This window comes from Mastigoproctus giganteus, chromosome 13 (genome assembly GCF_048544385.1).
Source record: "Mastigoproctus giganteus isolate SK-2022 chromosome 13, ASM4854438v1, whole genome shotgun sequence".
Lineage (NCBI taxonomy): Eukaryota > Metazoa > Arthropoda > Arachnida > Uropygi > Thelyphonidae > Mastigoproctus > Mastigoproctus giganteus.
This window is the reverse complement of record NC_143587.1, coordinates 40,719,162-40,741,251: the sequence shown is the minus strand read 5'-3', so window position 1 is coordinate 40,741,251 and position 22,090 is coordinate 40,719,162. Positions and strand designations below refer to the sequence as shown.

The 22,090-nt window shown below is 38.5% G+C and overlaps 1 protein-coding gene across 1 annotated transcript in view; it reads left to right on the top strand.

The window, feature by feature from the left end:
• LOC150075985 (prolow-density lipoprotein receptor-related protein 1-like) overlaps positions 1 to 22,090 on the top strand; it is a 1,358,636-nt gene that overhangs the window by 850,847 nt on the left and 485,699 nt on the right. Inside the window, 1 exon segment of the mRNA XM_090387555.1 lies at positions 18,806 to 19,011. Coding sequence (XP_090243681.1) covers positions 18,806 to 19,011 — 206 coding nt within the window.

Below are 22,090 nucleotides of genomic sequence, written 5' to 3'. Positions count from 1 at the left end.
TACAAAAAAATAGTTGACAAACCATAAGATGGAAGCTTATTTAGGAGACCTTTATGCCAGACACGATAAAGCCTTTGAAATGTGAAGGGCAACTGCTTGAGTTTTGCCAAACTTTTCCATTGAATTTAAACTTAGATGAGTAAGTGCAAATTCCACTTGTTTTCAAAACTTGTGCTGCTGCTGAGCTTACATCTGTTCCCTGTCGCCTTTTTGCACTTGTTTATTTTACTGGTCTTTTCCCTTCTGCTTGGAAATTTTCTCATATCCAGCCAGTTCCTAAAAAGGGTGACACATCCTCCTTTCCATCCAATTATTGTCCCATTGCACTTACTTCTACTCTTTCTAAAGTAATGGATAAATTAATTAACCGCCAGTGCCTAAACTGTCTAGGAAACTTCCACCTGATTGGTGATCTCCAGTATGGATTCTGTCAGTGTCGATCCATTGGAGGATATACTGGTGCTTTCTTGGCGTCAACACTCTTCCTTCAAATTCTTCTGATATCCTAAAATGAAGGACCACAGGAGGCATTGAATGGAGTGCACTGGGAATGGTAGGAAATAGTTTAGCAAGATCATCAATAAACAAGTTAGAAGAAAAGTAGGATGCTAGCAGGTCAACGGCCCCGAGTGCCAAGCGATATTAGTGACCACAGCACCTTTCCAGAGTGATTATCTAGTACGCTTAATTGTAAATACGTTATTCCTGAGTTTCGAAAGTCCGATAACTCCTGAATATTATAATTAAATAGATATATTCAAATACTATAACCTAGAAAGGACAACCACCTTTCTTTAATCCCTCTTTTTATTTTTAGTTATTACTAACCCTTTTTTTCGCTTGGGTCACTAGGCGGCACCGCTCTTGCCTCCACGTGGCGGGGCTGGTAACCTGGGAGAAAAAGACAATCTCCCGGGGCCAAAAAGAGCATATCATGAGTAAATCAAACTCAGACTTATCTGGGCTGCCAGACGCAACCCAGATATCAAAAAAGAAAGACAGTTCCACAGCAGGAACGGCAAAGCGCCAAAAAACTGAGCCAGAGACATATCCAATTCCAACCTATCTGATCATCCATTCAACTGGTGAGAATGCAGTTGGCAAACTTTCTCCCTTTAGAATTCAAAAGGAATTGGAAAGTAAAGCAGGATCTTCGAAATCCATAAAAAGACTCAGATCAGGAGATCTTCTCATAGAGACGTCTAATACCAAACATTCTGAGTGACTTCTGAAAACAAATTACTTTGCAGGTCTCCCAGTAACTGTAACACCCCACAGATCACTAAACACCTCTAAAGGAGTGATCTCAAACTGGGACTTACTAGATGTAACTGAAGAAGAAATGCTAGAAGAACTGAAAGAACAAGGAGTTATTCATGTCAAGAGAATCTCCACGAGAAAAGATGGTAATCTGATCCCTACCCGCAATCTGATCTTGACCTTTAACACACCGAATCGTCCATCATCTATTAAGGCCGGATATCTGGTATGTAATGTCAGACCGTATGTCCCAAACCCGCTACGGTGTTTCCGATGCCAGAAGTATGGACATTCCCAAACAGCTTGCCGGGGAACCCCTACTTGCGCAAAGTGTGGTTCAATCGAACATGATTGCGAAAACTGCAATGCTCCTCAATCAGTATGTCCAAATTGCAAGAAAGATCATCCCGCTTATGCCATAATATGCGAGCACTGGAAAAGTGAGAAACTTATCCAGAAATATAAAACTGAGCATAATGTTTCTTACCAAGAAGCAAAAAGAATCATCTCACCACCAACTCATGCAGACAGACCTACGTATGCCCAAGCCATCAAAAAATTCCAATCAACCGGATCGCAAACTGAACTAACAGTATCCCCAAAACAGTCTTTCTCAAATTACGTAAAATCTTTGTACAGTGCAACTCAAACCCAAGCAGTAAATACACCAATTACCATACCACAAGAAAATGTCCAGAGTCCGGATCAAGGACCCAAAGAAAAACATATCCTAACTTCTAGTCACCAACAACAAATGGACACTGAAGAAAAATCAGCAGATGACCCTGTTCTTCAAATTTTTGTTGAAGAAGACATGGACACCGAAAGGCCTTCCTTCCCAAAAAAAGATAAAAGCAAAAGTGAAAAACAGAAAACTTCAGCAACCCGAAAACGCTCAGAAAGCCTAATAAGAGATAAATAATGCACAGAATAATACAGTGGAATTGTCGTGGATTCCGTGCCAATATCGATGACCTATACGATCTTTCTTGTAAGTACTCACCAATATGTCTCTGCCTTCAGGAGACGTATTTAAAACCCCAAAATACACCAAAACTGTCTCGTTACAACATTATTAGAAAAGACAGAACCAATGGGAATATTGCACATGGTGGTGTAGCCATTTTAACAAACCAACATATTGCTACCAAACAGGTCTCACTGAACTCTCCCCTCGAGGCAGTAGCAGTCCGTGTGGCAGCTGACATCCATATGACAATCTGCTCCTTATACATCCCACCAAGCTATACCTTCCAACAAAATGATCTCAACAATCTTATAGCTCAACTCCCAACACCTTTCCTCGTTTTGGGAGACTTAAATGGTCATCACACTCTATGGGATAACAACAACATCGACCAAAGAGGAAAACTAATTGAACAGTGTCTAGACAATAACAACCTCCTTCTTCTAAATGACGGTTCACCAACATACGTTCACCTTCCTTCAGGAACAAGCACTGCAATAGACTTGTCTATCTGTTCAGCAACCTTATATCCTATTCTAAAGTGGACGATAAACAACGATCCGCTACATAGCGATCATTTCCCCATAATAATTGAATTACTTAATAAGCCCTCTCATCATCCTACTAAAATTCCACATTGGCTCACTGAAAAAGCAGATTGGCAGTCCTATAAAAAATTAACTAAGCTTGATTCCGAAATAATCCAAAATTCCACAACTGATGAAGCAGTTGACTATGTCACAAAAACGATATTACATCAGCAGAACAAACTATCCCGAAATCCTCATCTAAATTACCGATTCATCCAAAAACCTGGTGGAGTGATGAATGCCTTGTGGCTAAAAAAGAGCAAAGCAAAGCTTGGAATTCTTTTCGCCAGAGTCCAACTACAACCAATCTCATTCAATATAAGCGCGCTAGAGCAAGAGCGAGATATGTCAGACGCTGCAATAAAAAGGCTGCTTGGATCCGATTCACTTCAACTATTAATCAAACAACGCCTACACATAAAATTTGGAAAGCAATCAGAAAAATGAGTGGCAAATATAAAACGATACCTCTACCCATCATGGAATGGAGAGGGCAGAATGTAAATGATCCTGCTGAAATTGCCAATATACTGGGCGAAACCTTTGCAAAAACATCAGCAATAGAAAGTTATACACCGACTTTCAGAAGATTAAAAACAAGTTTAGAAAAACAAAAGTTAAACTTCTCTTCAAAAGGAGATGAACAATACAACTTACCTTTTACCATTCACGAATTACACAGAGCCTTGTCAACATCTAGACGCAGTGCTGTAGGACCAGATAATATTCACTATTCCATGATTCAGAAACTTAGTACCGAATCATTACAGTTACTTCTTCATCTATTCAATACACTCTTCCTGGAAGATAAATTCCCTAATCAATGGCATCGTGCCACAGTCCTTGCCTTCCCTAAACCAGGTAAAGACCCTACAAATCCCACTCATTATAGACCAATTGCCTTGACCAGCTGCATTTGCAAAACTCTCGAAAAGATGGTGAACCGCCGACTGATCAGGTACCTTGAAAATCTCAATCTCCTACATTCTGCACAATACGGTGTCAGACAAAACAGATCTACACTAGATATACTAGTCAGACTAGAAAATTCCATCCGAAATGCATTCCTCAGATCGGAACACCATGTGTTAGTCTGCTTTGACATCAGTAAGGCCTATGATTCCACGTGGAAGTATGGAATACTCCGTGAATTACATTGTCATGGACTTCGGGGTCACCTCCCGATTTTCATACAGAATTTCCTATGCAAGCGTACATTCCAGGTTCGATTCAAAACCTCACTGTCCCAAGTATTTTCCCAAGAAGAAGGAGTTCCTCAAGGCTCTGTACTCAGTGCTTCACTTTTTATAATTGCAATAAACACCATTGCCGGACAAATTCCAAACACTATTGATAAAGCACTGTTTGTAGACGACCTGAGTATTTGGTGTCATGCAAAAAACATGAATACTATTGAGAGACAGTCGCAAGGGGCAATAAATAAGATCTGTTCATGGGCTCAGACTAATGGATTTCAACTTTGTCCGGAAAAAACATTTTGCATCCATTTTTGCCGCCAACGAAAACTCCATCCCAATCCAGAGCTAGAACTGAATCGCCAACCAATAGCAGTTCAGCCGAGCATACGGTTCTTAGGAATCACTTTAGACCAGAAACTCACCTTTGTTGAGCATATCAAAAGACTAAGAAACTCATGTCAACAAAAACTAAATATCATCCGGGTTCTCTCTGCAACTAATTGGGGAGCTGATCGCCTTACTTTATTACGGCTATATAGAGCATTAATAAGATCAAAACTTGACTACGGAGCACAAGTCTATAGTTCAGCAAGACCTAGTGCCCTTCGCTGGCTTGACCCTATCCATCATAGTGGCATACGGATTGCATTAGGAGCATATCGCACGTCTCCAATACATAGCTTATATGCTGAAGCACACGAACCTCCTCTTTCGATCAGGCGACAACAACTGATACTACGTTACGCCTATAAAATTAGATCTATGCCAGAACACCCAAATTGGCAGATACTTTTTTCATCACAGCACACCAGGTTATACCAAAACCGCCCTAATGTTAATCGTCCTTTGGGCATGAGAATAAAACACCTCTTAGAAGAACTAAATCTAACCTTAGACAATGTGGCACATAGCCTCCCATCCTCTCTTGCTCCTTGGAATATCATTCCGCCCTCATGTGACTTACATCTACATGAATGGAATAAATCTACATTGCATAGAGAAAACTTCTTGCAGCTATACCATGCAGTAGTGAACCAGTTTCCTAGCTTTTCCATAGTACATACTGATGGATCAAAGAATGATGTCCACGTTGGAATCGCCGCAGTTTTCCCTAACATCACATTAGCTTATCAGTTATCACGTGAGTTCAGTATATTTTCCGCAGAACTAATAGCAATTCAGGTTGCACTGAATCATATCGAGTCTTCCGATATTAACAACAGCATTATTTTCACAGATTCTTTAAGTGCCCTTCAAGCACTAAAAAACACAATGAACATGACCCACCCAGTCGTGGAAAGAATAGTCAACTCTCTGCATACCTTATCAGTACTTGGGAAAAACATACACTTCTGCTGGGTCCCAGGACATATGGCAATTCCTGGAAATGAACTAGCGGACAATGCTGCCAAATTAGCTCACCTTTCATCTGAGAACAAGTGGAAAGTGCCTCATCAAGACTATCGACCAATAATCCATGAAAAATGCACGCGCCAATGGCAGTTATTATGGGAAAATCAGCCAAACAATAAACTTCGAAGTATCAAGCCAAACCTTGAGCGATGGCCTTCCAGCTTCAGTTCAATCCGACACCAGGAGGTAATATTGGCTCGTCTGCGAATAGGACATACAAATGTAACTCATGGTTATCTTTTAAGAGGAGAGATACCCCCTCAATGTCATCACTGTAATACAATGCTCACAGTGAAACACATTCTGGTCGAATGCACAAAATATACAAGAGAATGCCAGATGCTTTGCACTTCAGCCACAACAAAAGATCCTACACTTACCTCAATTTTAAACAATGAAACAAATGTCTCAAGCATTTATAATTTTCTCTATTTGAAAAGAAATTACATGCATAGTTACCATATGCATGGCGCACTATGGCCATAGTTGCCGATGCGCCCAATAAATTCCGAAACAAACAAACAAACAAACAAGCAGGTCAACTTTTACTTTAGCAGAGGTGGCAATAAAGCCATCCGGTTTGACAGAGGTGGGAATAGAGATGGGCAAAAGTTGCTGCCAATAGTTTTAGTAAGAAACCAAAATGTGCAACTACCATTTGGACAAGAAGCAAGTTTTCTACTCTTAGCCTGGTCAAAATCTAGTTTGGACATTAATAACTGCTTTGAAATTTTTGCAAGCTTTCACATAGGCAGAAAATGAACCTGTAGATATGGATGCAAGCCAATTGTGACATACAACATTCTTATCTTGAACAGTCTTAGCACATTTATTTGAAAACCAAGGTTTAGATAAAGGATGAGATTTTAAGGTAGAGTGGGGAATGAAGGATTTCATCCCCCTACAAGAATAATTTCACTGGCTCAATCCGAGCAAACATTGATCATCCCCCTCTTGCATTCTTTTAATGCAAAACAACACGAGGTTGAGAATGGCCACGAGAGAAAGGCTGAGGTGTTTAGAGGCTTGTTGGCTGTGTGGTCAGGATTTTCTGGTCTTCTGTTTGGTAAATGAACAGTCTGGTGAGGTTATTAGTAATTGCAAATGCCTCAGCATCTTGAATAGCTGGATCTGTCTGTCCAGAAATGGTAGCCAGCTGGAATTGTGAACATTAAAATCACTAAGGAAAATTACCTCACTGTTAGGAAAGTTTGACTGGAGAAAATCAAGTTTCAAAGAGAGGATGTCAAAGAGTTCCAAGTGATTAGTAGAGTTGGGAGAATGATAGAGGCAACAAACGAATGCGACAGAATGAATGAACAAATGAATTTAAGAAAACTGAAATGAGGCAGTAGTTGAATCAACCAAGAATAATTGAGATTCTGTCCGGTATCCACGCAAAACAAAAAGTCTGACGGTGCTATGTCAGGAGAATAAGGTGGTTGCTGCAGTAGCACAAATCTAACAGTTAGCAAGAGCATTGCATTCAACATCGCTTCTGCAAAGGCATCAGCAATCTTGGAACCCATCCTGCTGAGACCTTAGACATTGCAGATGGTCATGTAAAATGCTGTGGGCAGAACCATAACTAATTCCCACTGCATTTGTGATGAAATGAATTGTCATAGATCTATCACTCACCACTAGCTGCTCAACCTTTGCAACCGTCTCACTGTCTGTGGACGTTGATGGCCTTCCTTCTCTTGGTTCGTCAAAGACACTTGTACGACCGCACTGGAACTCCCATTCTCACTTTTTATACGGTGTCATAGGATGGACAATTCTGTCCATATGCAGCTTTCATTTCTTCGTCAATTTCCTGAGCTTTCTTCTCCTGCAAATGCAGGAACTTGTTCACTGTGAATACTCCACTTGGTCAACCATAGTATCCTTCCTCAGATTCTAGGCTTTACCTCTGGTGTACGATCACCTATGGGAATGAAATTTCACATGTTAGTTATTGAATATGTAGACAACTTATATTAAAAACAGCGTCTTCCTACTGATGTTTTATCCAGGTCACGGTAAAAACTTTGTGATACCCCCCTCGTGTTTGTGAAATGAACGAGGAAGTATTTGGAAGGTTTAGATCTTTTCACAGATAAGTTTGTTCTATTAGTTTGACTATATATGATGTATTATTCACTAGTAAGAAAAGTTAGGGAGGGAACATACACTGAGTGATCACTGAATTATGACCGCCCTTATGAAAAGTGAATGCAACCCGTTGATGACATGAGGCACGAGAGTGCACAGTTAGTTGACCTATGTAGCATAGATAAGGTATCAGTGGTTCAGTAGGTAATAAAATTCTGAGCATGATGGGTAAAAGGAAGGATTGATTGGACTTTGATAAAGGACAAATTGTGGGAGCTCAATGAACTTGTGCCTCGATTTCCTAAACAGCTGAACTGGTGGGATGTTCAAGAGCCGCCGTAGTTAAAGTGTACCAGGACTGCCATCAAAATGGTCAAATAATGACCTGATGGCAAATCTGCAAAGGTCAGCGAAAGGTTGAAGTTAGAGGTGAGTACCGGGTCCAACGATTCGTACAGGTGAACAGGCGCAGCACTGTTCAAGATTTGACTACCCAATACAACCTGGACCAACCTGGAACAATATCTGCCATGACCATGTGTCACACCTATGGACTATACCAGCAGATGACCCCTATGGCATCCTCTCCTAACCGAGGTTCATCGGCATAAAAGAAAAAGACTCGCCTGATGCAAAGAGCATGCAAGTTGGATGTTAGAAGAGTGGAAGAAGGTGTGCTGGTTGAATGAGTCATATTATTTACTTCACACCATGGATGGCCGTGTACGGATTTGGCATCAACAACATGAGCCTCTTGATCCATCATGCATGGTATCAAAAGTGCAGGCTGGTGGAGCTGGTTGTATGGTGTGAGGCATGTTTCACTGGCAGGAACTTGGACACCTGGTGCATGTGGAAAACGTATCACTGGTCTCCGCTATCGTCAACTGCTTGCTGACTGTGTACATCCCGTTATGTTACACTTTTTCCCAAATGGCGATGGTGTCTTCCAAGATGACATTGAGCCAAGCCATCGGGCACTTGTTGTGTAGGCATGGTTTGAGGAACACAGTTCTGACTTCCAGCATATCGATTGGCCTCCAAACGCCCAGACTTCATTATTGAAATACCTAAATAAACCATAATGCTTTTTTCTCATCTTTCATGATGTTACCTTTCATTAATAAAATTTTTACAATATTTTTTATTTCAAATCCTTTTAATTGGCTATCAAGCTCAAATTGTTTATAGATTTATTATAATTTGTTTATAGACTGTTTCTCTGGTACACATTCTATTAAAACCCATTATAATTATACGTCAATCAGCACGGTTTCACATAAAACGGAACAGTTTCAGTACCAATTATCAGTGCTATTGCTGTACTTTTATTTGCTCACATAATATCTCTGCATCAACAAAGTTATGTTGTCACATTTACAATATGTTTCTGCCTCCTGAACACTTTATCAGAAAATTCGGAGAAACACAAAAAGTTCACCTTTGTTTCCACAAGTCGTGGGAAATCATCAACACTATGTACATTAGTCATTATCTGTAATTGGTTTCTTTAAGTCAAGGTAATGATAACACTGTAGGATTATGTGTTCCACCCCTCTCAACAGCTCCACAAGGGCAAAGAGAAGAAATGAACAATCCAAGCATATGCAATTTGGAGTCGATACTCCCAGGACCCACTAAGTAAAAAGGAAACATATAGCCTCGTGCTGAACCATTTAATTTGTTTGGTATATACAAAGACATTGAGTATATAACTATAAGTAACTCTGCCTAAAAGAATTGTGCTCCATTGAATTTACCAATCCCTGAGAAATTCAAATTTTAACCTGGCAGCATCAACTTTTTCTGGCAGATCAAAATTCAAATTATAGTCATCTATATTAGTAGGAAGTTGTCTTCAATGATATATCAAGCATTATAAGATAACATCATAATATATTGGGACTCTTCCATTTAAGACCTGCAGAGCAAACAGTAGAAACAGTTCTACATGCTCCGCAGGTAGCCAGAAGAAAAAAATTGCCGTGACTGAACTAAGTATTTTTTAATGGTTACATTACTAACTCTGTAACCCCAAGCACCTGCCGCATAACAGATAATAGGTAAGAAAATACATTTGTAATACAACTTTAATGATGAGGATTTTAAGCCCCAAACATTCCTACTAATTTTTAGTATTTTTCCCATCATAGTTTTGATTTTCTGTAAAATATATTTAACCTATCATCAATCATAACACCAAAATATTTATAGTTTCTTTCCAGTTTAATACTCTGATTAAGTTTTATGACCAGAGGTCTATTGAATATAGAGAGAAGGTTATTGTTAAAGATCTGTTTGCTAGTTTAAATTTGTTATTAGAAAAAGTTTTGTTACATTGACAGCAAAATTAAATATGAGGCCAAGTGTGTACAAGATGGATTCCTTGTGACCTCAGTAATAACCAAAAATTAATGTGTGAAATCCTTCTGACCGAATATAACTGTTGTTGAACAAACCCTGTTTTTTTTTTTTTTTTTTTTATCATTCGTAATCACCTGTGGTAACCCTTTGATTAGACACTATGATCTAAATCAAAACAGCAGTGAAGTGTTTGGAAACACAAAATCACATCCACACCAAAAAAATTCAGATGGCACTTTCATCTGGAAGGGTGATGTTGATGTTGTACAGGCTGTGTTTTTTTTTTTTTTTTATATCATCATACTGTTTATTTTTCTTTGCAGTTTGCAATCTTCAAATTTTTAATACCGACCACATCCCTGCTCCGTAGAGAAAGACTTGGAGATTTGGTTAGCACTACCATACTGCAATAGTTGCCTTGGAGTTCCTGGATGAAATTTTTAGCAATAGGGTAGTTTCTAACCACTACCCTGAGGTGGGAGTGCAGTAGAACACACTCTTTGAGTAGACCGGTGTTCAAGCCCCTGACTACTAAATACCGTCAATCTGCCAACCCGCACTAGACCAGCGTGGCAGATGACAGTCCATTTCCTTCATATCATTCATGAATTGTTGAGGAAGCTTCCATCCTGCAGTGGATTGATAATGGCTGCTGTCTTACCCTTACCCTGAGGTGTATTGCAAAACAACTGGTGTGGCCTCCATTGTCACCTGATTTAAACCTATGTGATTTGTATCTCTGGGGTTATCTCAAACACAGAATGTTTCAGAAGAATCCATGAACCATTCCTGTACTGGAAAAAAGTGAAGATAATTTTTTCTGTGGCAGAGGAAATGCTGGAGCATGTTCTTTGCAATTTCACATTCTGACTGTGATTATTGATAAACATGAAGGACACATTGACCATGTTGCTGCATGAATTTTGCAGCACTTCTGAAAATATCATTCAATCGTTAATTTCTAATTCTAATCAATAATTTATCTTTTTCTATTGAATCAAATGGTGTAACAAATAAAAAAATCACCATATTTTGACTATTAATGCATGATTATTTGTCACTGGCTTCCTTTAGAAGCAAGCTATCCATGGTAAGTACAGTAGAAGTCAGTTATCCAGAATAATTTGAAAGGCTGATCTTTTTTTTTATTAACGGTAGTACAGTAAGCTCCAGTTATAATGATCAGCAAGAATTTTTGCTGATGCTGTCGAGGCAGTGTTAGGTGGGTCGGAAAACTGCTAGTTGGGGGAATACAAGGACTAATAGATTAACAGTAGCCACTGGCAGAGGTGGAAGTGATTCTTGCACTTCTTCTATTGAAATGAGCAGAAGCCTGAAAAACAAGATGCAGGATATTTCAGAGACTGCTGGGAGTCATTGCGGTACAAGTAAACACATGGGTTGTGTTAGGGTAGCTAAGAATAGAAACAGGTGCATGTATACCTGCGTGTACACAACGCTAGGAGTTTGGTAAATAAATTTGATGAATTTGAGGTATTGCTCAAAACATCAAAGGCAGATATTGTTGGGATATCAGAGACGTGGTGTCACACAGATATAAGTAATGCGGAACTGGAATTTGGGGAATACAATGTGTATAGAAAGGATAGACAGGACAGGAGGGGAGGAGGGGTTATGCTATTAGTTAAGAAACACATAAAGTCCAAGGAAGTGAAGCCAGTCGACATCGATGGACAGGGCAGTATCGAGTCAGTTTGGTGTGACATAAGCATAGGGAAATCAAAATTGAGAGTAGGAGTGTGCTATAGGCCTAATGACTCTGATGAGTATAATAAGATATTGTACAGGGAAATAGAGTGGGCCAGTAAATCAGAGAGTCTTATAATGGGGGATTTTAATTTCCCAGATATTGACTGGAATTTGTAGATTGGTCACTCGCACACTAGCAAGGCATTTGTGGATTTATTGGATGATTGTTTTCTACATCAGCATGTTCATGAGGCAACAAGAGGGAGCAATACTCTTGATCTGATTATCAGTAGTGATTCTTCATGCATTAAGAATCTGCAGATAAATGAACCACTAGGTGGCAGTGTTCACAGTGTGTTGAAGTGGGATTTACTCAAGGAGGTAACTACCATCAGAGGTAAAGGGAAGGGTTTTTGTTTTCGTAAAGGCGACTATGATGGTCTGAGACAGTATTTAAATTCTATACAGTGGGACCAACTGATGATGTTACCAACAGCAAACTCAAAATGGGAAGCATTCAAGGAACTAATCTTGGAGGCTACCAGGCTTTACATACCAACTAAGAAATATTGTTCAAGGTTTAGGCCTAAATGGTTGTCAGATGAACTAATGAGACATGTGGCAGAGAAGAAAAATGCATGGGATACATACAAATTAATGGGTGACATGGAAGCTTATGATAGATATAAGTTGGTCTGTAACCAAGTCACAAAGGAGATTAGGCAGGCAAAGGCAGAATACGAAAAATCCTTGGCAAAGGATGCAAAGAAAAACACAAAAGAGTTCTTTACATATTTAAACTCAAGAAGGAAAGGGATGAATCAGATTGGTCCACTGGATATTGATGGTTCAACAGTTGAGGATCCTGCTCAGGTGGCTAACAATCTAAACGAGTATTTTGCATCTACATTCACGCATGAGGAGTTATTCAGGAAGGAGAATGATGTAGGTAAAGTAAACATTGGCAGTGAGCTGGATGATTTTGTAATAACTGAGAGGAAAGTGGAGGAGAGATTGTTGAGGATAAACATAAAAAAGGCACCTGGGGTGGATGGGATCTATCCAGTTATGTTAAAGGAAGTAGCAAAGGAAGTAAGCAAACCCCTAGCCATAATTATGAGAGCTTCTTGGGACTCAGGGGAGGTACCCATAGACTGGAGATGTGCAAATGTAACCCCAATTCACAAAGGAGGATCAAAGGCTGACACAAGTAATTATAGACCTGTTAGTTTAACTTCTGTTCCAGGTAAATTAATGGAGGCACTGGTTAAAGAAGCACTGCAGGATCATCTAGACAAGAATTCAGTTATAGCTCAGACGTAGCATGGTTTTGTTAAGGGCAGGTCTTGCCTGAACAATTTCATTGGATACTATGATGTAATCACAAAAGAACTGGATGCAGGGAATAACTTTGATATTATATATTTGGATCTTAGAAAGGCTTTTGATACTGTTGCACATGGAAGACTGCTACACAAATTGGAGCAGTGTGGCATTGGAGGCAAATTGCTGCTATGGATAAGGGGATGGTTGAGTGGCAGAAGACAGAGAGTGGTAATCAATGGACACTGCTCAACGTGGACTAATGTTATTAGTGGAGTTCCTCAGGGTTCAGTGTTGGGTCCGTTGTTGTTTTCAGTGTTTATGAATGATATTGATGATGGGATATCAAGTTTAATGTCTAAGTTTGCAGATGATACAAAGGTTGGCAGGGTTGTGAAGGACACTACTGACGCTATGCTGCTGCAACAGGATCTGGAAAGGTTGAACAGATGGGCTGAGAGGTGGCAAATGAAGTTTAACATTGACAAATGTAAAGTACTACATATGGGAAACAGTAACCCCAGAGCAACGTATCAACTCTGCAGTACTACACTGACAGTGGTGGAGAATGAAAAGGACCTGGGGGTAATTGTGCAGGCAGATATGAAGTTCTCTGAGCAGTGCAGACGAGCTGCAAGAGTAGCTCATGATGTCTTGTCAATGATATACAGGAATTTTTCTAGCAGGGATAAGGAGGTGATTATTCCCTTGTATAAGGCAATGGTTAGGCCACGTCTTGAGTACTGTATACAGGTCTGGAGGCCTCATTTCAAGAAGGATGTAGAGCTGCTGGAACCGGTACAGAGAAGGGCAACAAGATTAGTGAATGGAACAAAGGGTTGCTCTTACGAAGAAAGGCTTAAGTTTTGCAAATTACAGAGTCTGGAGACTAGGCACCGGCGAGGTGATCTGATAGAAGTGTATAAGGCTTTGAATGGTTTGAGCATGCTCAATGCCAATGGGATTCTTCATCTTGCTCAGAACAATCACCTCAGAGGGCATAAATTCAAATTGAGGAAGGACGGATGTCGGATAGATGTGCGGAAATTTGCCTTTGGCCAGCGGGTGGTTGGTTGGTGGAACCGACTTCCATCACTCGTTGTTGAAGTTGATAGCCTAAACAAATTTAAAGCTCAACTGGACAGGTATTTCGAACGAACAGAGGGGTGAAATGGGAGTGGTGTGTGTGTGTGTTTTTTTTTTTTTTTTTTTTTTGGCTGATGCTGAATAAGCTTGCTTTCTTGCATCATATGCCTCTACTAATGCTAATGAAATTTGCAAATTGAATTTTGATTATAATATGCAAAAAATTTCTGTTGCTTATGGATAGTGAAGGAAGATCTAGCAGGAAAAAGACGATGTCAAAATCTGAAAGTGCCGCTTTATAGAGTGCACTCACTTTATTTTTTTGTTTTCTTCAGAGCGAAGTTTTAGGTGAACCAGTGTCTGGCCCAATTTTGTGTGAAAAAGGATTGGATTTTAATCAAAAATTGATAGGCATAATTGATTGATAGTTGACTGAAAAACTTTAAACTGGGACACTGTATGCGTGCACTAGATATTCAAGGCGAGAAACCTTTTGCAAATGAATTGGCAGCGGTGTCCTTTGAAAAGCCAGTTTGCTTCAGTTATAGCAAATTATGAAAAAGAAAATGTTTATAATGTTGATGAGATGGGCTTATTATGGAAAGCATTACCAAGAAAAACCATAGCCACTAAAATAGAAATGCCAGCACCAAGTTTTAAGATGAGAAAAGAGCGAGTTACATTTGCTATGTGTGCAAATGCCACTGAGACACACAGATTGTCCATGCTTGTTATCAGTAAGTTCAAAAAAACCGAGGGCATTTAAAATTCTTTTTAATTTTCCTGTTTTGTATAAAAATCATAAAAATGCTTAATCGTAAGGTAAGATTAAATTTATTTAATCTTTCCAGAAAATTTTCTCGTTTGATTATCTGGAAGAGGTTGGACATCAGTTATTCCGGATAACTGACACTGTACTGAATTACGCAAAGACACTTAAGACTCATTTTTTGCACGTGTAGTTCTTAAAATAAAGACTGTACTTCTTTAAAAAAAACAGTGGTTTTTGCTTAAAGATAATGGATAGCCACATACAGCACATCAGATGAAGGAGACATTTCTGGAACACCAGTAGAATGCTTATTATTCAGTCTGATATCGCCTGTCATCAGAACTACCCCTTGTAATTATTATTATTAACAGCCATATGGTGCAAGGAAGCCCGAGGCTTATGCTGCACCAGCGAAAAAATATTCCCAAGTTACCCAGAGAGAGAGAGAAGTAGAAAGGAATCACCAAGAAAGAGAAGAATGATGATATCCAACTCAGGACCCTGGGTGTGCCAAGCCCATACTCACCAGATGTGAGTCCCCGGTGGTGTCTAGGTGTTTCTGATGTTTAAACATGACCTGCAAGGACACAGATTTGCCTCTGACAAACTATTGCCTGTCATCCTCCTGAAAATGACAGAAAACAGCCTTTTGTTTATGTTTGAGAATTGGTGGAATTCTGAAAAAAAAAAATGTATCTCTAAACCATTAGAAAGTAAACCATTTCTAGACTTAACGATGCCTCTGATACTAAATAACTTCGGTAGTTGTAATTTTCAGACACTGTGATGAAACATTATGTTTCAATGTTTCATGCATTATTATTAGATGTAGTTGTAGAGGTGTTATATTGCATGAATTAATAAAAGAATTTTTTAACTTTGATAGGTTACCTGGCCATTAAATTTGACAATGTCCTATCTTTAATATTGTCAATGACATCATATAGAACTCATCATCGATCATTCCTAATACAAACAAGTTAGTTAATGAGAAATCCTTGGCAAAGGATGGAAAGAACAACAAAGGCTTCTTTGCTTATGTGGACTCTAGAAGGAAGGGGATGAATCAGATTGATTCCACTTGATGTTGGTGGTTCGACTGTTGATGATCCTGCTCAGATAGCTGACAAACTAAATGAGTATTTTGCATCTACATTCACACATGAAAAATTCTGTAAGGAAGGGGAGGACAGAAGTTTACTGAGCTCTAACAGGGAGCTAAATAATTTTGCAATAACGGAGAGCAAAGTGGAGGAGAAATTTTTGAAGTTAAACATAAAAAAGGCAGATGGAATCTATCCATGTTGAAGGAGGTAGCAAGGGAAGTAAGCAAACCTTTAGCCATAATTATGAGAGCATCCTTAGATTCAGGGGAAGTCCCCATGGACTGGAGATGTGCAAATGTATCCCCAATTCACAAAAGGGGTTCAAAGGGTGATGCAAATAATTATAGATGTGTTACTTTAACTTCTGTTCTTGGGGAAAAATAATGGAGTCACTTGTTAAAGAAGTGATGCAGGATCACCTAGACAAGATTGCAGTAATAGTTCAGACTCAACTTGGATTTGTTAAGTGAAGGCTTGTTTGACCAATTTGAATGGATACTATGATGTGGTCACAAAGGAGCTGGATGTAAAAAATAATTTTGATATCATATACAGGTCGACCCTCACTAATCCGGCAGCATTGGGACCTGCGGGGTACCGGATTAGTGGGTTTGCCGGATCACCTGTGGTTATATTAGCACATACAGTTTACCCAACAGCTAACCACCTCATTCTACCTTTAACACATTGACTGCCAAGCTAGTTTAAGAAAAAAATTCCCCAGGAGCCAAAAAATATTTAGCAAATAATTTGATTAGAATTCTAAAATAAATATTGTAATGTCAATGTTGTCGTTTTTTCATTATATCAAAAAAAAAGGGTTTTTTTTTTTTTTTTTTTTTTTGTGTCATATATATGTGACCGACATGGCCCAGTAAGTTACTTTGTTTCTTGAGAAACCATGTCGGCCACACACATGTGACGCTATTATGGCATACATATGAAGGTCGTTTGTGATTAGTTTATTGCACGCGTGGCAAGCACTGCAATAAAACTAATTGTGATAAAATAAACTCAAACGTTGCAATAAATTTGTGAAAACAAGTTCGTTAGCATACTGTATTATCCATCATATCATATTGTGTTGTGTTTATCTGCAAGTTTGTACAAGTGTGTTGTAAAAAAAAATCTAAAAAGGAATGGCTAAAAGAAAATTACTAAAATAAGAGGAACTGAGAGAAATTGCTGGAATTTACAACTAAGCAGAGCTACACTTCTCACAGACACACCACTGTCGAGTTTTTTCAGAAGTTCAACTTTATCTGTTATGGACAATGTATGGTGTTTACGCTTTACACCACGAGAAGCACTTCCTTTGGAACCATGGCTGTGGCTAAATGCGAGCAGGTTATAATAATAAATGCACAAAAACAAGTACGAACAGCTTGCCAATGTTTACATTTACATTTCAGATATGTTAGCAAATAGTAGTAATTAACTAATTATTTATAATGTGATTATACAATGATTAGCTAATTATTGTATAACGTGATTATAAATATAATTCACATGTCCTTCACTCCCACCTATATTTTCGAGACCCATTCAATGTGCTATAACTTTTGGAATGTTGAGAAATAACATTCCAAAACTTTGTAAATAATGTTAAAGAGTAAAAGTCGTAGCCGACCGGGTAAAGTACCTGCCCGGCAACCCAAAGGTCGCGGGTTCGATTCCCGCCTCGGGCTTGGATCAAAGTACTGCAAAAACCTTGGGAGGTGCAATATGGCCATAGAAGCCGATGCGCCAACAACTACCGAATCAAAAAAAAAAAAAAGTAAAAGTCGTTGTGAAAGTCGATAGCTTAAATATATTCAAGGAAGAACTGGACAAACATTTGGAACAAATGGATGGGTGAAATGGGAAGCTTTTTTTTTTTTTTTTTTCCTGGCTGATGCTGTATAAGCTTGCTTTCTTGCATCATATGCCTCTACTAATGCTAATGCTAAGTCTAAAATTTTGTAGCTAAAAGCAAACAGTTACGTCTGGGCTGAGCACTATACATCAGAACAAAACTCTTTATTTTATTTTTTTTTTATTTTTTTTTATTTTTTTTTTTTAATTTTTTTTTTATTCTAATGCACGAGCTAAACTATGTTTATTCTATATATGTATATATAAACTCAACACAAGCAACAAAAAAAAAAACAAATAAAAATGTGCCAAGCTATAAACAAAAACAAATTGTTGATACTAATAGCCCAGCCTTCAATTAGTATGCTGACCGAATCGAGCAGTTCATTACTTGTGTCTTTACTTTTAAAACCACTCATATCTTGAACTCTTAAGAATGACTGCCTGTATGCATTACAGCATGTTATGTGCTATGCCATACTGCTTATGTGTTGTGGCACAGTACTTGAATGGTTATATGCAACAAATGTATTAAATGGCCAATATTTAGAATTATAGATGGCCTGCAACATGCAAAAAAAAATTTTTCAATCTTTTTTTTTTTTGGCTTGTTCTTTTCCTCACATTTCATTGTCTCCTACGTTATAATGCAAGTACAGAAAAAGTTTTCGTGAAGAACTCGGTCAAAACTTTATTTCACATCATCAGTATAAAGTTGTTTTATCTTAACATGGAAATAGTGTTATAATTTTAAATAATTAATTATCTCATCATATAAAGTAATATTAAAAAGTTGCTCTTGCTATTTTTAATATTAAGTAGTAAGACAGAGTAATAAAAGTCATAGGATTATAATTAATGTTAATATTAACCAAATAAAATGAAACTCTAAAGATAACAGTTCAATGTATATAGGCAATTATAATGATTACATGTATTTACCACTGTAGTTTACACACAAGTTATTGTTGTGTTATTTGTAACTTATTATACAGAAGATAACTTTCACCCAGCGTGAATTACATGTTTTATATGACGTTGAGCATAATTTTTACTCTATTTAGCTGTTCATCCTTTGTTAATCTTCTCAAACCGGTACTACATACGACAGATGGATTTTCATGGCCAAAGTACAGAACTTCTAGCAAGAAATCTCACAAATTCTGTTGCCCTTGATTTTGATTGGCAAGAACAGTGTCTTTATTGGTCTGATGTTACTGCCTTAGGAAGTAGCTTGAAACGTTTATGCCTACCAAATGGTACTCAGCAGGTTAGAAATATATTAATTTTAATTCTACAAATTCCCTTTAAGTATCATATATATTGTCATTGTCATAATTATAATGAATTAATTATATGAAGGGATTTGTATGAAGAGAGATCATTAAATAACCAGAATTTTTATTTAACAAATTTATTGCTTAATTGTAAAGAATGTGGCACAGTCATAGTGACATGATTATGTCGCTCTTCAAATAGTCACCAAGATTGTTCAGAAACTTATCCCAGTACAATGTAAGACTGTTTATGTCTTTCTAATAAAAGTTTATAACTTGCAATGTAAAGAAGTCTTTGTCAGCTGGGAGAAATAAGTCAAAGCTGTGTGGTAAGATTTTCTCCTATAAATCACGTAGAATCAGATAGCAAACAAACTGAATGAGTATTTTGTATCTACATTCACACGTGAGGAATTATTAAGGTTTGAAAATGGCAGAAGGTTATCAGATTGTAGCAAGATACTTAATGATTTTGTAATAACTGAGAGCAAAGTGGAAGAGAAATTGTTGAAGTTAAACGTAAGAAAAGCACCTGGGGTGGATGGGATCTATACAGTTATATTAAAGGAGGCGGCAAAGCAACTAAGAAAACCCTTAGCCATAATTATGAGAGCATCCTTGGACTCAGGGGAGTTTCCCACGGACTGGAGATGTGCAAATGTATCCCCAATTCACAAAGGGGGATCGAAGGGTGACACGAGTAATTACAGACCAGTTAGCATTAGCATTAGCATTAGTAGAGGCATTTGATGCAAGAAAGCAAGCTTATGCAGCATCAGCCAAAAAAAAAAAAAAAAAAAAAAAAAATTAAGTAACATAAATAAATAAAAATAACCACTTCCACTTCACCCCTCTGTTCGTTCGAAATACCTGTCCAGCTGAGCCTTAAACTTATTTAGGCTATCAACTTCCACGACAAGGGATGGAAGTCTGTTCCACCCACCAACCACCCGCTGGCTAAAGGCAAATTTCCGCACATCTATCCTACATCTGTCTTTCCTCGATTTGAATTTATGCCCTCTCAGGTGATTTTTCTGAGCTAGAGGAAGAATCCCATCAGCATTGAGCATGCTCAAACCATTCAAGGCTTTGTACACCTCTATCAGATCACCCCGCTGGTGCCTAGTTTCCAGGCACTGTAATTTGCAAAACTTAAGCCTTTCTTCGTAAGAGAACCCCTTTGTCCCATTCACCAATCTAGTTGCCCTTCTCTATACTCGTTCCAGCAGCTCTACATCCTTCCTGAAATGAGGCCTTCAGGCCTGTATACAGTACTCTAGGTGTGGCCTGACCATTGCCTTATACAAGGGAATAATCACCTCCTTATCCCTGCTAGAAAAATTCCTATATATCATTGACAATACACCAGTGATATATAGGAATTTTGTATATTGTTGTTTTGTATATTTATCACTGTTGTTTACAACAGTTTACCACTGTTGTTTTGTATATTTATCAATGATATTGATGAAGGTATATCAGTTAGTTTAACTTCTGTTCCAGGTAAAATAATGGAGTCGCTGGTTAAAGATGCATTGCAGGATCATCTAGACAAGACTGCAGCAATAATTCAGACACAGCATGGGTTTGTTAAGGGAAAGTCTTGTCTGACAAATTTGATAGGATATTATGATGTGGTTACAAAGGAACTGGATGCAAAAAATAATTTTGATATCATATATTTGGATTTCAGGAAAGCTTTTGACACTGTTGCGCATGGAAGACTATTGTACAAATTGGAGCAGAATGGTATTAAGGGTAAGTTGCTACAATGGATAAAAGGATGGTTATGTGGGAGAAGACAGAGGGTGGTAATCAATGGGTGCTGCTCTTCTTGGACTAATGTTATTAGTGGAGTCCCACAGGGTTCGGTGTTCGGTCCACTGTTGTTTTGTATATTTATCAATGATATTGATGAAGGTATATCAGGCTTAATGTCGAAGTTTGCAGATGATACAAGGGTTGTTAATGACAGTAATGGCAGTGTGCTACTGCAACAGGATCTAGATAATTTGGGCAGATGGTCTAAGAAGTGGCAACTGAAGTTTAACCTTGACAAATGCAAAGTACTGCATATGGGTAGAAGTAACCCCAGAGAAACGTACCAACTGTGTGGTACTACACTTAAGGTGGTAGAAAATGAAAAAGACCTGGGAGTAATTGTGCAGGCAGATATGAAGTTTTCTGAGCAATGCAGACAGGCTGCTAGGGCAGGTCATGGGGTTTTGTCAATGATATATAGGAATTTTGCTAGCAGGGAAAAGGAGGTGATTATCCCTCTGTATAAGGCAATGGTCAGGCCACGCCTTGAGTACTGCGTACAGGTCTGGAGGCCTCATTTTAGGAAGGATGTAGATTTACTTGAGCGTGTACAGAGAAGGGCAACAAGATTGTTGAGGGGAATGAAGGGATCCTCTTACCAAGAGTGGCTTAAGTTCTGCAAATTGCAGTGGCTGGAGACTAGGCACCTGCGCGGTGATCTGATCGAGGTATATAAAGCCTTGAATGGGTTGATCATGCTGAATTCTGATGAGATCCTTCCACTTGTTCAGATAACGAACCTAAGGGGGCATAAATTCAAATTAAGAAAAGACAGATGTAGAATAGATGTGTGGAAATTTGCCTTTAGCCAGCGGGTGGTTAATTGCTGGAACAAACTTCCATCTGTCGTTGTGGAAGTTGATAGGTTGAATAAATTTAAGGAGGAACTGGACAGGCATTTGGAGGCATTTGGTGTGATTTTTTTTTTTTTTTTGGCTGATGCTGCATAAGCTCATACACTTGCTTTCTTGCATCACATGCCACTACTACTACTACTACTACATTTAATGTGCATTCAGCAACTTGGGTTCTTCGTGGCAGCATTGTTGTGTGCAGAAGAATCACTTCCTTGAAGTTTATTGCTTTACAATGTACCTGATATTCTCAGTATGGATACGTACCGAATGACAATGAATTTCAGAAAATGTGAAAATTTTGGCCAACAGAAATCAAACAGCTCTTCATTTCTTCCAGCACACATTAGAGCCACATTCAAAGCACCACCAAACATGTGACCAGATCTGGATAATT